Source organism: Mytilus californianus, unplaced genomic scaffold (genome assembly GCF_021869535.1).
Source record: "Mytilus californianus isolate M0D057914Y unplaced genomic scaffold, xbMytCali1.0.p SCAF_3, whole genome shotgun sequence".
Taxonomy (NCBI): domain Eukaryota; kingdom Metazoa; phylum Mollusca; class Bivalvia; order Mytilida; family Mytilidae; genus Mytilus; species Mytilus californianus.
In genome coordinates, this window is record NW_026262679.1 from 53,260,812 (window position 1) to 53,277,451 (window position 16,640).

The 16,640-nt window shown below is 32.5% G+C and overlaps 1 protein-coding gene across 1 annotated transcript in view; it reads left to right on the top strand.

Annotated features, from left to right (window-relative positions):
• LOC127734860 (hephaestin-like) overlaps positions 1-16,183 on the top strand; it is a 29,582-nt gene extending 13,399 nt beyond the window's left edge. Inside the window, exons 7-15 of the mRNA XM_052244905.1 lie at positions 1,080-1,306; positions 2,960-3,147; positions 4,517-4,574; positions 5,227-5,433; positions 6,101-6,281; positions 9,690-9,850; positions 10,508-10,665; positions 11,435-11,669; positions 14,244-16,183. Coding sequence (XP_052100865.1) covers positions 1,080-1,306; positions 2,960-3,147; positions 4,517-4,574; positions 5,227-5,433; positions 6,101-6,281; positions 9,690-9,850; positions 10,508-10,665; positions 11,435-11,669; positions 14,244-14,554 — 1,726 coding nt within the window. The 3' untranslated portion in view covers positions 14,555-16,183. The remainder of the gene's footprint in view (positions 1-1,079; positions 1,307-2,959; positions 3,148-4,516; positions 4,575-5,226; positions 5,434-6,100; positions 6,282-9,689; positions 9,851-10,507; positions 10,666-11,434; positions 11,670-14,243) is intronic.
• The last annotated feature ends 457 nt before the right edge of the window (positions 16,184-16,640 follow it).

The following is a 16,640-nucleotide window of genomic DNA, read 5'->3' on the forward strand; positions in this document are numbered from 1 at the left end:
ATTATTAGACTGATTTTTCATAATATCATTGAAGTGGAATTAAAGTCTTATGGGATTGTAAGTGTTCTTTATTTTATCACCTTGCACTTTCACGACTGTGGTTTTCTACAGCAGTTTGTTCAAATTTCTGACCAGTTGAAGAGTTTGGTTTTATAAAACCAATTGCAAATTGGTTAAAATTTTGAATAAGTTGCAATAGGTGGAGAGCAACACTTACAGTCAAGTCACAGCAAAATTACCCAAAAAGAATTACGGATTGTTTTTCACCTGATTGGAACCTAATTACAAAATTTTGAAAAAAAAACAACATATAAAATGCTATTCCTGCAAAGTTCAACCCGGAAGAGCTTAAGAATTTTTGAAAAGTGTAAACACAACAGACACTAATTAAAAAATAACAAAAAGCAAAAATTATTTCATGTACTAGTAGACTAACACGCCTTTTGTTAACACGATGTTTGAATACAATAGATTATAAAGGTGTTTGACTGAAGATTCTTACAAATGTCTTTAGAGTTTATGATAAATAAGCCCTGGCAATTATTCGTGGAAAATTGTTGTAGGCAGCTATTTCACCATGTTTTATTACTGTTTATGTTTGACGACACGTTTCACATTTTTATTGTCATACTGGATAGTTTTTGTTTGACGATACGTTTAACAGTTTTATTATCATACCGGATAATGTAAGTTTGACAACACGTTTCACATTTTTATTGTCATACCGGATAGTGTAAGTTTGACAACACGTTTCACATTTTTATTGTCATACCGGATAGTGTATGTTTGACAACACGTTTCACATTTTTATTGTCACACCGGATAGTGTAAGATTGACAACACGTTTCACATTTTTATTGTCATACCGGATAGTGTATGTTTGATAGCACGTTTCACATTTTTATAGTCATACCGGATAGTGTATGTTTGACAACACGTTTCACATTTGTATTGTTATACCGGAAATGTATGTTTGACAACACGGTTCACATTTTTATTGTCATACCGGATTGTGTATATTTGACAACACGTTTCACATTTTTATTGTTATAAGGGACATCTTATTATTGTTATTTCAGGAATAGTTTGTTTGCTTATACAAACAGAAAGTTCGATAAAGAAGTCCAAAGAAGTGAAAAAGAATCCTATTTGGGGACAGTTTTTGGTCCAGTGATAAAAGCTGAAGTTGGAGATGTAATCAAAGTAGTATTTTATAATAAGTTAAACAAGACTCTAGCAATCAAACCAGCTGGACTTAGGACTAATAAAGAATATGAAGGATTAATCTATAACGACAATGTATCTGGTAAGCTCAGCTCTTAACAGTCTTAATGCATTGCTATATTTGTTATTTCCGCCCATGTATCTTTTCACTATAATTATTATTGGTAGTAGTAGTCGTAGTAGTATTGGTTAATAGTAGTAAAGCGTGATCGCATGCATTTTTTTCTTTGAAACCCAAGCATTATTTCCATATTTGACGGTTTCAAATCATGCCATTTAGACGGGGTTGCAATGCATGCCTTGACAACCGCTTGGGTCTCTTTTATACGAGGGACTGTTGAGAACTAAATTTAAAGACAAAAAATAAGATTTGAGCTTTCCAATTGTGAACTTTCCAATGATATGTAGCAACATTCCAGCTATGCTTGCACACGAACTTTCTATCTCCCACTCGATACGATATTTCAGGGCTTGTATTTCCTTGATAGAGACTTGCTGGTAACAAGGTAACTATTGAAATAAGGGTTCCAATTTGTAAATTAAGATAATTTCTTCGAAAGTTTACGGACGCAGTGAGTCGGTATCATGAGACGGTTGACTGTTCTTGAATATCAACGATGAACACGGATATTATTGGTGGGGTTTGTGTTGCTCAGTATTTTGTTGTGTTTTGTAGAATGTTGCTTGTATTTTTGTCCTTTTTCTCCAAGTCATGGTGTTGTCTTGTTTTCGACATTATGTTGGTTAGTTTAATTAAAGTTTTTTATTGTCTCCTCTTGTTTTATTTGCCTCTTTCCATAAGTTACATGTGTCCTGGTATTGTAGTTCCTAAAATAGTTCTGTGAATCGTACCAATACCTTCAGTCGACGTCCGAGTTTTTGAATCAGAATTATATTTTATAAAGTTGTTGCATTTACCGGAACTGATTATATGACGTCACTTTTTTTAACGCGTGGTGGATAAAAAAAAATCAAGATGTTTTCACTTATGTTTTTTGTGTCTTGATCCTTAAGAACTGTATAAAAACTCATCAAACATACCAGGCTTTATTAATTTGTACGCCAGAAGCACGTTTCGCCTACATGAGACTCATTAGTGACGAATCATAACAGCCGCAAAGCTAAATTCAATATTACGAAGTTAAAGAGCATTAATGACCAAAATTTCCGAGAGGTTGTGCCAAATACGGCTACGAAAATCTACACCTAGGTGTAGAAAAACCTTACAGTTTTGAATATTTCAACAATTTATAACAGTAAGTTAACAGAAAATATTTCATGTCGACCACAAAAGTGCTAACTACTGGGCTGGTGATACCATTGGCAACGAATCGTCCCTCAGCAGTGGCATCGACTCGGTGGTTGTAAAACTCATCAATGATACCAGGCTTAATATATGGTATGCCAGAATCGCGTAGTGTATACTGAAGACTCGCCAGTGGCGCTCGATTTATAGCAGTTTCAAAGCAAAGCGAATTGAAATATTACGAAGTAAACGCGCATTGATAACGGAAAATTTGCAAAATTTGTGCCAAATACGGCTAAGGAAATCTATACATAGAAACACATTCTAGTCGTTTGTGTCAAAACAATTATTAACACCACAAACATGTAATGTATTGTTTAGATATTACGCATTCCAATGTCTTTGTCAAGTTTACCCCTTATAGAGGCATTTTTGTTTGATTTTGGTTTAAACTATATTTATTCATTATTCATTATTTAATTGCTAAAGGTAAGATACAAACAGCTCCAGGAGAAAAGAGAACATACTACTGGTTCCTACCTGAATTCTTTGGTCCAGTAATTGGCGAAGATATGTGTATCCCGCGTTATTACTATGTAGATCTAGATCGGGAACCAACAATGGTGGGATCTATACTGATCTGTCAACAATATGCTTTAGACCACAATGATAACCAGGTAATTACTAGCGGTTTCTCGACAAGCACACTTACGGATATAGACCCATTTTTTTGGTAAAGGAGTACAACTTTTTTTCTTCAAAACCGGGTTATTAACCATTACAGAAAAGGAAATTTAAAATTGATTTTTTTGTCTTCGGTACTGACATTTTTTGCTGGATTACTGGACAGAAAACCCCATTTATAAATTTATCAAGGTTTTTCTTTCCAAAGGAATCAATCGGGGCGATTTTAGGTTATTATGTTTTATCAAAACTCCTCCAGCAGGTTTATAAGGAGGAACGACTGATATATGTTCTGTACAAGTTTCAAGATTACCATCACGAATTGTTAGACCGATGCGATGTGTCTGTGTTTCACACGAGAAATGTGTGCTGTCTTAGAACCTTAAATAACAGAATTGTCGTCTGAGCTTAGATTTTATCGATTGTGTCGTATTCTTTATCTTGTCATTTTTTAGTATGGATTCGTACTGCTGAAAATGCAAGCATAGCTGGAGACGATCATCATTTTGGCGTAACCGGTTTTGCTCCTTTATTGAATTCGTCCGATCGTCTCAGTTTTTATTCTCTTGGTTGGTATATTCCGAACAGATTCGAGCTTAGAACATAGATGATACCGGTGACTATTTATTCCTTATTATTATTCGTTAAATTTCGTTGAGGTTTCGTATTTTTGTCTATAACAGTCTTTTTTAAGTTTGCATTTGAGTTTCTTAAGCAAGTTAATACCGAAAAATAGGCATCTTTGACGCCTTTAATTGCAAAATCACCGTTAATTTGAATTGAAAGACACCATTTTTTTTTAAACCCACTGCATTTGAAAGGATTTATTTGCTCCCTCCCCCTGCAATGTGCCGCGTGAGACATAGAGATACCTGTTGTCCGTCCGTCCGTACCGTCTTGTAAGCGTGTACAATTCTTGCCAGATTTTTATCAATTTTATATCAAAGGTTTATATCAGCACTGTTTCGGACAGCTTCGAAAATCAGTGCCGATCAACTTTGTTTAAAAGAGTAATTCCTCGTGGAAATAGTAATTATACAGAAAATTGCATTGTTTTAACAACAAACAAACAAAAAAGTTTTCTTGTTAATGCCCCTTAGACAGATACAATATGTGCAACACGGGGACATTGGAACTCTGTTCTTTTATAAATTTTGAAACTTTCTCAAATGAATTATTCATAGTATTTTAGATGAAAGATTGAAGAATAGAACATTTTAGAAGTCATAACTCAAAGTTTCAAGCTAAACAGTGTTCAGACCAAATTGTAAAAAAAAAATAAAACTGAAACAGACAGACATTTTTGAAAATGGGGAGTGAAAGTGAGAGTTTATACTTTATTCTATGTTTATTGTTTTACAGGTAATTGGCGGGGAAGATTTCTTTCTTTTCGTACTTCCTAGTATTGCCAATACCACGGGTTAGTACGATCTTTGAAATCACTTGCCCGTGTGAATAATAAAAAGCGCATTATATATATATATTTATTAGGTTTTGTAACATTTCTAATATTTGTCCTTACATTTGCGTAATACTTTTAGATATGAAAAAGTAAAATAACAAAAATACCGAACTCCAAGAAAAATTCAAACGGCAAAATCAAAAGCTCAAACACATCAAGCGAATGCAAAACAACTGTTATATTCCTGACTTAGTAGACATTTCCTTATGCAGAAAATTGTGGATTAAACCTGGTTTTATAGCTAGCTAAACCTCTCACTTGTATGACATAATATTGACAACAATGTGTGAACAAAACAAACAGACATTAAAGGTAAAAATGTCAAAAATAGGGTTACAGCAGTCAACATTGTGTCATAGTCTTAATCACTATCAACAATTTATTGTCTACAAAGTGAAAACATAGCACAGCGTTCAGCTGTTATCTCAAATATAATGGTTTAAAAGTTGTCTCACTCTTATGGTTTACTTAATTCATTACCTAGATACGCACATTAAGTACCGTTTTCGACTTGCTTTTGTAGAATAATTCAATCATTTTAAACATGCATCAATTTAATAACCTATCTTTTATTTTGTCTCTTGTTATTGGTGATATTTTCTATGTTCAGACATTAATGGATTGAGCAAAAAAATGTTTCCAACACTGCATCTATGTACTGGAGAGACGAATAGATTCCATTTTATAACACTTACAAATCAACCTGTGACACTTATCAGTAAAAGTGATCCATTTGTCAAGGACGGTTCCTCAATGTCAGCTGTTGGACTGATACCTCACCTGCCAACTTCGGTGACACTTCAACTAGCTCAAGAGGGTAGAGATATTTCATATTGTATATTAGATATAGTTTAAATGTTTTCAATACATTTTATAACTAAATATATCACTTTTATATCAAAACTACGCTGTCTTTAAGCCACAGTAATAATACACGAACATCCATGGTTAAATTGATATATCCAAGCAAACAACAACACATGCACACACTCATACGTGTATTTATATTCCATAAATTGTCTTTCCCTGCATTATCAAATATGAAAGCTGTGAAACTACTTGTAAAAATGTCGAAATTAAAACCGTTTTATCTTTTATGATTTAGTTTTCATGTGTGTGTGTATTTCCAGCATACGGATTCTACTGGGCTTAAATATATATCATACATAGAAATTTCGTTTATTATACATATTTACATGTATAAATACATAAAAAGAAGAACAACAGGAATTAGAAACACTATCAATCAGTTCCACAGACCACACCGTCCACTAATACCAGACTTCTGCGAATATCAAACAACTAACAAAGGCTGATAGAGTGAAGATGTGAAATCTAGTTTACATTGAGTATGTGCTTTAACCTTTTTAACTGCGTCAAAAAATTCTATTTTTATTGTATTTTATGAGACCTTTTCACCCTATTTCATAATAGAATTGCACACATATTCTCACGAAAAAGATGACATGTTTTGTCGTTTTAAGGAGTTAAAGAAGTAAATAGTTTTCCCGATGAAATATTAGGGTTTTCCCTAAATGTCAGTCGTTGTGGACGTAGTATAACAAATGAGGAGGATTTCAAGGAAATCGAAGAGGTGACGTATCTAGGGATCATCAAGGATAGATGGGATTATGTTGACAGAAGATATCGTACAAAGTGGAAACGGTAAGTTTTCATATTATAACATTTCTTTACCATGCAGTATGAAAGATCCTACAAATTTAAGATGGGACAGCTAAAATTTAATAATGGCACTTTATACTGGTATGCGGAATATTCTGTACAATAACAGCATTCACAATGGAATAAATTTCATTTTCATATCGAGACGTGTCAAAAGTGTGAAAAGATTGTGAAACTTATTAACGATTTCAATATTTTCTAATCATTAATATTAATATTTCAACTTAAAATAACGAGATATTTTTCCACCAGAACAAACGCAGTTTTTCAATAAGCACGATTTGACCCATAATCAAATTATTTAATCCTACGACAATAACAAATTCATAAACCACCGGTTGTAAATGATCTAACCTTCAACTTTAACAAATGTGAAAGTTTAAAACGACGGTTTTCTAAGACATAAAACGATAAACAAGACTGTTACCGGTAGAAACAACACAGAAATTGAAAAAGGAAAAATAATATAAAAGCAACGCGATCCCTTTTATAACAATGCTGTGAGTAAACGCAGACTATCTGGAAGGTGAGGTAGTTCTTTCGCCCCTTGTGGCACTCATCGATCTGAAAGTGTCATATTAAGGGAGCGCAACAGTCTTATTCAGAAAAATGTGGTTTTACTTAAAAAGCATTAAAAAAAGACACAAAAGACACCAAGGAGATGTTCGAAACCCTTAAGTTGGAAAAAAAATGACAACGCCATGACAAAATTGATAAAACGACGGAAAGACGAACAAGTACACAGAACACTACATAGAAAACTAAAGACTGAGGTGGTTTCATGTTTTCTGTATGGATAAGCAGATCCTGCTCCATTTTGAACGACCATATTTTGAAGAAAACAAAAAAAGTGATAAAGTCTTTTTTGGTCTTTAATATACTTGCCAGCTTAAGAGATATTTAATATATGTGTATTTCATCATAGAGAGCATAACAAATATCTTAGTTTTTTTTTATAAGGCCTAGTTAGAGCTTATTTCCTTTGTATAAATGTTTGCTCAAGCATTGTAATTAAGATTGACATCTGCAAATAATAAATAGACGGAGTTAAACCTGTATACATTATATTTAGATTCCTAACCTCCAGGATAACATCCAATCAAATTTAAGTATAATAAATACAGGTTTAACTCTGCCTCTTTATATTGTTTGCAGATGTCAATCTTAATTATTAGGCTTGAGCAAACATTTATACAAACAAAGCAAGCAAGCCAACCAAAGTCTCATTCTACAAGCATTAGGAAATTAGCTCTAAAAAATGAATATTTGCGACATGGTTTTAGAAAAATTAGATACGGTTTTGATATCGTGCTTTTTTTATGCAAAATAAGACTACTAGGTTGCTTCAAGATTAACAGTGCTAATTACAAAAAAACGGATATAAAAAAACCATTATAATTTCTTCAATACGAAATCTTTCAATGTTTTCTTATGTGTAATATAATAAAACTGTGTTTGAGCAGTTCCTCATTGGTTCTAAGATTTCTTCCTTTTTAGACTTTCCTTATCTTTATATCTCTAACAGGAAACATATAGCTACGATAATTCGCACTTAAAAAAATAAACTGTTATGCTTACCATTATCCAACTCTTGAAAAATTCATCTGTGTTAAGAATGAATTGAGAAATAACCTATTGCCTATTTTAGTAGTCATTTCACTCATTTAGTCAGGACCTTTTTGTCATGAGTTTATATGCATTGGAAAGGACCTTCAAGGTTGAAATATCAGGCTGCCATTTGTTGCCATTTGCTGTCTTTTTTAGTTTTTTTAAGATATGGTTTTTTTAACATACAAATTTGTGATCGTACATTAAACTTCTTCAGCTTTGTATGATTTGATTTATTCGATAACCTAGGTTTTCTTCTAGAAATGACTGGGTGTACTCACGGTAAGTATAGTGTCCGACTGGGATCGTGTTTTTTTTTCGAGTCATTTGATCGAGTTTTTAAGAGTATGACCACGTTTTTCTAGTGAATATGATCTAAAATGTAAACAACCAGACTTCTTTTCTGGTAAAATGTGGAACAGATGCTTAAACTACAATCACACAAGTTTACTTTGTATTTGTGATAAAAATATATTATCAACCATACATTATTTTGTGTCATAAAATTTTAAGTTTGCGTTGAAATGCTTTTATTCCATACTATAGAATAAAGCCCTTTCTATACACATACAAATGTAAATCTTAGATATACAGGCATTTAACGAAAATTCCTGTAATGTCATTGATAAGGACGTTTTAAGACTTAATTTGACTCACTGTCCAAAGGGCTAAGTGAGCTTTTCTCATCACTTGGCGTCCGTCGTCATTGTCCGTTAACCTTTACATAAATTTTCTCCACTAAAACTACTAGGTCAAATTTAACCAAACGTGACCACAATCAGCATTGGGATAACTTATTTTAAAATGTGCCCAATGACCCCGCCTGTCGATCAACATGGCCGACATGGCTTAATTAAAATAGAACATAGGGTTAAAATGCAAGTTTTGTCTATTACCTTGAAAAAATATATAAATGATGAAAAAAAAGCACAGTTCGTTTGCAGTGCAAACAATGTAAAATATTAAAAACATGAAATATTATTGACTGTTAATAAGGGTACTTTAAATAACGTTTAAAACAAATTTGAGTCCCCAGTACTCGGTTCAAACGACCGTTTTATAAAGGATCAAACGAGTTCTACTGTATCCTAATACTGGGACGTTATAGTAAAATTTGCTAGTATTCAAAACCGAAAATTGACATTCGATTTTAAAGGGTTTAGGGAGCAACATACTGATATATCAGTTGTTACTTTTTGTAAATATTTTGTATTCTCCTCCACCGAATAATAGTTATAAAATCAATTAAGTCAGTTTCAAAGGCTCCGAATGCCATCTTTATTACTCATATTGTTTTTACAAAATCCGTACGTTTTAAACGTTCTACTCGACAAAAACGTATGTGAAAGTCAGAATATTGAGTAAAAGGCAAGGAAATTATGCATCGTTTGTGCTCAGAAAATGCGTAGTATAACGAATAAGATGACCGATCATGGACAAAACTATTATAAAAGCGATAACAGTTAATCGTATTGATAGCATGTAATTTCACTCGGAAACTTGACTACACTTGAAAAATGAAAAAAAAGATTCACTCGGAAAAACACGATCTCAACCCGACACTATACCTACCGTGATAATATATAGCTAATGTTATCTCTGGATTCAGTTACAATGTAGTATGTCCCTTATTAAATGGCAAAATAAAAAGCTCAAACACACCAAACGAATGTAAAACTATTGTCATATTCCCGACTTGTTTGCTAAAAGTTTGTAATAAATCATGACAGTACCGATGCACTGACTACTGGGCTGACTACTAATAATGTTTTGTTCTTTCAGATTTCAAACGGGGGACATGAAGATGTCTCCTAGATACATTAAAGCAATGTTTGGATATCTTTATCCCAATTCAAATCGCTTGGACTTTACAAGGAGACTTAACTATCAAGGATATGTAGGTCACGTGTTTTATACCAGTGTTGGAGAAAGTCTGAAAATAAGTATGTCATATACTTATATTTTTGCCATAAATTACTCGAGAAAAAACCCAACACTGCATTAGAAAAATAACACCTAAAAATTGGTCGAAAATAAAATATACAAATGGTCGTTTCATTACAAGAAAATAAAACAAATGATCCAAACGTCTTAATGTGAATAAGACTATAATTTTTACTAAAATGTTACGTAAGAATTTTTTTTTTAACAATTCAAACACAAATACGCAATCATTAATTGATGTCTTATGAAAACTTACAATTTTGACAATAATATATATCAGATAATTTGAAAAGTTAAATGTTACCTCCATATGTTTTAAGTATTCCGGTACATCTTTTCAGATTTTACAAGATAGCAAAATGCCAGTTACACGAAACTTTCATTTACTTTGTCTTGACCTCAAGAAGGTTTCCAAAATATAATTTCAAAATAACTAAATCTCAGTGAATTTTGATTTTTTACTAGATAATGAATAATACGTCAAAAAGATGGAAAAATAAATATAAACCCGTGTTTTTGAAACAGAACTTTGTGATCTTTGTCCGAACAAATATCTCGGGATTTTTATATAAAAAATCATAGGGTGTCAAAAATATCAAGCAAAAGTTGAAACGTGAAAATTGAACATCCTTAAACTGGCTCTATCTTTTTTTCAGACATGAAAAACATTGCTGACAGAAATTTCTCTATTTATGTGCCTGGTGTAATAGCAGATTTTACCGATTTTTTATCGCCAAAAAATACTAGAAATATTACCTGGAATATTCCACGAAGTGCTGGTCCTGGATCGGGGGATGCAGAATGCATTGCAAAGGCAAGTAAGGATGTGAAGAACGACAATCCATTCTTGTCTCATATGTTGCTTCTGTTCTGGCATGATATAAAAAAAAGTATCTAAAAAAAATACCGAACTCCAAGGTAAATTCAAAAAGTATAACACAGACTTATTTACAATTGTCCATTCGTAAATCAAAAAATAATTTTAAAAAACTCAGATTCCAACTCCCTGAGGCAAAGTTGACCTTAAATGAATTTGGCAATTTTGAATAAGTTTAAGGGTTTTTGATGAAGGTTTATCTAGAATAGCGCTTCGGATTAACTAACAAAGAACCGTAGTTAATCTTTTTAATATCAGATGAAATATATTAATTTCAACTAAACCTCTTCGAATTTTTTAGTTATGGGTCGACAGTCAGGTGAAATCATGGAATTTTAAATGTTGCAGCAATCTTGTTACATAGAAGTTTGGTTGCAAATGTTTATGAATGAAATTGAGAATGGAAATGGGGAATGTGTCAAAGAGACAACAACCCGACCAAAGAGCAGAAAACAGCCAAAGGCCACCAATGGGTCTTCAACACAGCGAGAAAATCACGCATCCGGAGGTGGGCTTCAGCTGGCCCCTAAAAAAATGTATTTAGTTCAGTGAAAATGGACGTCATACTAAACTCCGAAACATATAAATGAACTAAAATTAAAAAAGCATGCAAACAACTAAAGTTGCCTATAATGACATTACATAATTTATTTATAGTCTGACGCAATACGAGCAATTATTGTAACTTACATACAAATATTTTCAGACTTACTTTTCAACCCTGGATATTGAAAAAGACATATCCACTGGTTTGATAGGACCAATTATTATATGTAATAAAGGAGTGAAGGCTGCAACTGACTTCAAACATTCAATAATTTTCTTTGGTGAAGTGGATGAGTCGATGAGTTGGTATTTTAAAGAAAATGTAAAGAGATATGGTCCTGGGTCTAACACAAACTTAAATGACACAGAACTAATCAACAATAATAGAATTAAAGGTATGAAAATAAATAATGACAAATCGAATTTGTCATCAATCTATTTCTTATAACCAACATACTTCTTTCGCAGCCATTATATGTTTCACCATGAATAAATTGTTCGGTAATTATTTGCTCCTTACACAAATATTGCTCCAATAGAGTTATGATGAAGAACGAATACAATCGACACCAGATAATTTTTGCGATCACCAGGACGAATTTCTTGCCCGATACGATATACCTAAACTCACTAGTGACAGGTTTTCACAGACTTGGATATATTAAGATACCAAGATAGTCGTCTAATTTGTAATTTAACCGTTTATGTTCTATTCCTTATTGTGACATATGGACGGAATGTGGTTTCGCATTACGGGTAATGCATACATAGCAGGAGCCGCTTATCCTGTCGACGCACCCGGTCTGTTTGGCTGTTCAATTTTATTTGTTGTTTCGTACCTTGATTTGTCTATTAAATCGATTTATGAGATCTGAACACCAGTAAACTACTGCTGCCTATGTTTATTGCTTGACATTTTCTATGCATTTATAACTCGTTTAACTGCTTCTTAATATTAAAAAATTGATATATGTTGCATTTTACACTGTATCTGATATCATTACCCCAGACACTGCAAGATTTGATTTTGATTTTTGGTGTTTTAACGCCACTTTTAAGCACCGATTTTGGGCTATTTCGTGGCGGCCAGTTTTTATTGGTGGAGGAAGCCGGAGTGCCCGGAGAAAACCACCGACCTTCGATAGGAAAACTGACAATCCTAGTCAATTAAGATTGGAGTCGAGTGCACCCGCACGAGCGGGGTTCGAACTCACAACCTCAGTGTTGACTGGCTAGTGATTACAGTAGTAACTACTTAGACTACTCGATCACCGAGGCCCCGACACTGCAAGAATAAAAGAAATATAAACTGAAGTGTTTTGTTGTGGTCTTCCTCTTATTTTGGCATTTTGCATTTTTTTTTTATTTTCAAACTTCTCTTTAAAATGGTTGAATTTAGCATACAATTTCATTAATATTTTTAAAACTATTATATATAGTTTCCCCAAGTGATATTTTCAGGAGTTGCGAGTAAAACTGCTTCTTTCTTTTTACTACAGAATAGGACATATTTTTTAACACTGTTCATTTACATTATATAGTATAATTGTGCATTTATAATCAGTTTCTCTTTTCAAACTGTTATACCGTCATTTAACTGCTTGTACGTTCGGTATGTTTTCATTATTTCTCAATATATAGAAATAAGAATATGTGGTATGAATGCCAATGAGACAACTTTCCATCATAAACCAAATGACGTAGAAGTTCACCGTACGGCTTGCAGCAATAAGCAAAGCCAAAACCGATTAGCAAGCTATAAAAGCCTTAGACATGACAAATAAAGACAATTCAATTACGAAACTAACGGCCTGATTTAAGTACAAAACAAAAACAAACAAACAAACCAAATATGATATATAGCAAAAAACAACGACCACTAAATTACAGGCTCCTGACTTGGAAGGGACATACAAGGAAAACTGATTTATCAATTCATTGATTAATAAGTACATTATAGTATGCTTCATAAGAAACTGTAATTTTTATTTGCTGACAACAATCGGGAGTAACTCTCATATCAAATTTTATTATCGTGTAAATACAACAGCTATGACTGCACGTGCTATTCGTGACATGTTAAAACAAAGCCTAGAAAAAACAAACGAAAACTTTGATATAACTCTTAATTTCATGGTTGTAGCATAAAAATGTAATTATAAGAATAAAATGCTTCTTGTTATAATCTTATAGGGGTGTAAAAGCGTTGATCGTGCGCACATTTTTTATGGAAGCGCTTCGTACAAATGTGTTTCGGTCAACGCTTTTACACCATAATAAAATCATAAAAAAGAAGCAATTTATTCTTAAATAAAAATATCGAGTCCTAGCAATAATTTAAAAGCAGTGACAAACATCCATGTGTGCATATCTTTCAGAGTTGTAAAAAATGTCAATTAATCGATAAGTATTCATTATACGTTATGGGATAAATGTCAGTGAGACAGCTTAGGCAGGTCCACTGTCTTTTGTGTGATTACTTGGTATCAAGTGAAGCCAAGTTAGCCGGTTGACAAGGGCATTTATATTAGAGATAGCAGCAGTTTTCCGATCCTAATATCTCGTAAATAAATGTTTAATGTACAAATCAAGTGAAAACAAATGAGCGACTCGCATCGTATCGTTCAATCAATTCGTGATGGTGACTGTCAAACTTGTGAAGTGTCGATTTCAGATTCCCCACTCATATCTCGGAGAACCAAACTATAAGAACTTTAATAATTTAACACTGGGTCATTAACATTCAGCTTGACAGAGGCTAAAAATAGTTCATACAATGTAAGCATAAATGCTTTAATGAGATTTTTAAAAATACACAATTATATAAGTCATATAAAAGTTTATGATTACTAAACATTACTTCCACATTAAGACATCAAACGAGATATATATCCATATTTCTTCGAACTGCTTAACCATGTTAACTATCATACAAAATAGTCTGATTATATGTTCCTCTGTTATTTCAGTCGTCAACGGTATGAGCGAAGGCACTCTTCCGGAAATCAGCTACGAAGTTGGAAAATCACAATTCATACATTTCTTCAATATTGGTTTCAGGTTCCAATCTATACATATGTCAGGTGTTGCGTTTTCAAAATCCAGTAGTTTCTATGTTGGATATGACGTCATAGCATTACACCCGGGAACAAGTGCGTCGGTCAAAGTTACACCGAAAATAAGTGGAAAATGGAGACTTATGGGTTATACAACAGATATGCACTGGAACAAATTTTCTGCAACAATGAACGTTCCGTCGATTACAGGAGGCGCAAACTAATTTTATGTTTTACTTGTAAGAAATGTAAATAGGGCTAAATCTAAATGCGACAAAATACAATGCCTAACCTCAATTTAAATTTTGCAAGATTATTAGATCGTTCTAAGTGTATATGAATGTACAGTGTTAGGATTTTCTTTCCACAGTTAGAATAAAGTTTGTTCGAATGGATACGAATTTTTCAATTGTAAATAAGTAATCCAGTGACTTTTTAAACCATAGAGTTCCAGAGTAACACAGGATTTGTTTTATGATTAACATTCATCTTTATATCATTTGATCCACACTTCTAAGTTGAGGCTAATGCCATTCATGTGCTGCAAAAAAACTTATCTTTCAAAATATAATATACTCGGCATGTATTTATGCCTTTAAAATGTTTATGTTTGTGTATATTATCCTTTGTTTTATTTGCTTTATTTTATTGTATATGTAATGTTTTGTACGATCAAATGATAACCATTGTTTCGTGTATTTGAGATAGTATGCAAGACCTTGAAGCCTGTAAAAAGTTATACAATAATCGTAAAGTGAATTAGCGATTTTTTCAAATTTGAAATTGACCAAAAATATATTTTAGTGTTATTATATTGAAATCTGTTCCAATCACTTTATTATTTTTGACATTATTAACAGTAAAATAAGATTCCACAGCATGTCCCACAAATGCACGTAATATTGTAAGTATACTGACACGAACCTCTTTACAGACAGTAATCTTTCCATTTTATTATTCTTTATAATTGAAAAAAAATAAATTGTGCACTTACTAGAAATGTATCTGAAGCAGATGATGCAAAAACTCATTGCAATATCAACAACATTGTTTTCCGAAGAAAGAACTGAATACCAGTTCTAGTCGAGAGTTTACATTTTCACAATGAGTGTTGACATTTTGCTTGAATTCCATTTTCTTTTTTTTTTCTTTTTGAAAGCCTTATCTGTGCTTAAATTGTCACAATATTTTCAAACTATTTCAAAACACAGGGTTAGATTTACATTCAAACATTTACCACGCGATTTAAACTATCTGGAAACTAGCAGTTGAAGTGTATTTCATATAAAAAAAAATAGCCATACTTTTAGTATTGGCTTTCGAACTTTTACTTGATGAGCATGCAAAAAAGCCTTGCCTTTTGACTTTGTCAAGTTTTCAATATGCAAAATTGCATAATTTTGGAGAGAAAATATCAAGAGGGAAATCGAAATAATTCTAATAATAACAAACAACACCATGACAAAAACAAACCAACGTGCTTGTGAATGCCCAAGCGTAGGTGTTACATTCATTTTGTAGTGGGAACTTAAAATTAAATAATTAAATATTGCATTGTATAAATCATTGAAATGAACTGCTATGAATATGAGATATATCTTCCTTTGTTCATAATTGTGGTTGATTGAACTACAATTATCGACAAAAGACGATAGCTAAAATTTTAATACTAGTTTAACAATGACATCATTGATTATTTTAGAACAGATATTCATGCACCATGCACAATTTATGTAATTTTCTTGACAATTATACACATACACACCATTTTGAAACTTGAAGATCTGAGTTTATATTTCATTGATAAATTCTTCAAATATTCATTGAAATGATATGTAGAATGTTTTGTTAAATGCACTTTGTTTCTTCTCTCAAAACAATGTCACTTATCAAGCGACTTCCATAAGGGTTTTTTTTGCAACATTTATCCCCTAAACTACGAAAAGACCAGCAATAAATAACCAATTATTGCACACCAAAAAGATGGAGAACACGAAACCTGAACGAAAACTGGTGATGAAGGCATGTGCTCCGGAAGTGTAACCAGTTCCTGCTATACATGTGTATTCATAATGTAGCTCATTCATTTAAATGTCCAGTTATTTGTCGAAATTGGTAACGTCACAATCGAGGAAAAAAAGAGTAGGATAAGGGTTAATACAAATGGAACAAATCCGTGGAATATTGTAAATAATTGAGAAAAAAAAAACAATTATGAAATGAAGTTCTGCCATATTCTGTTGATAAAAATACTATTCCACAGAAACAACTCCAGTCAATTTCTGACAGGTATTTCAATATTGAATGTTA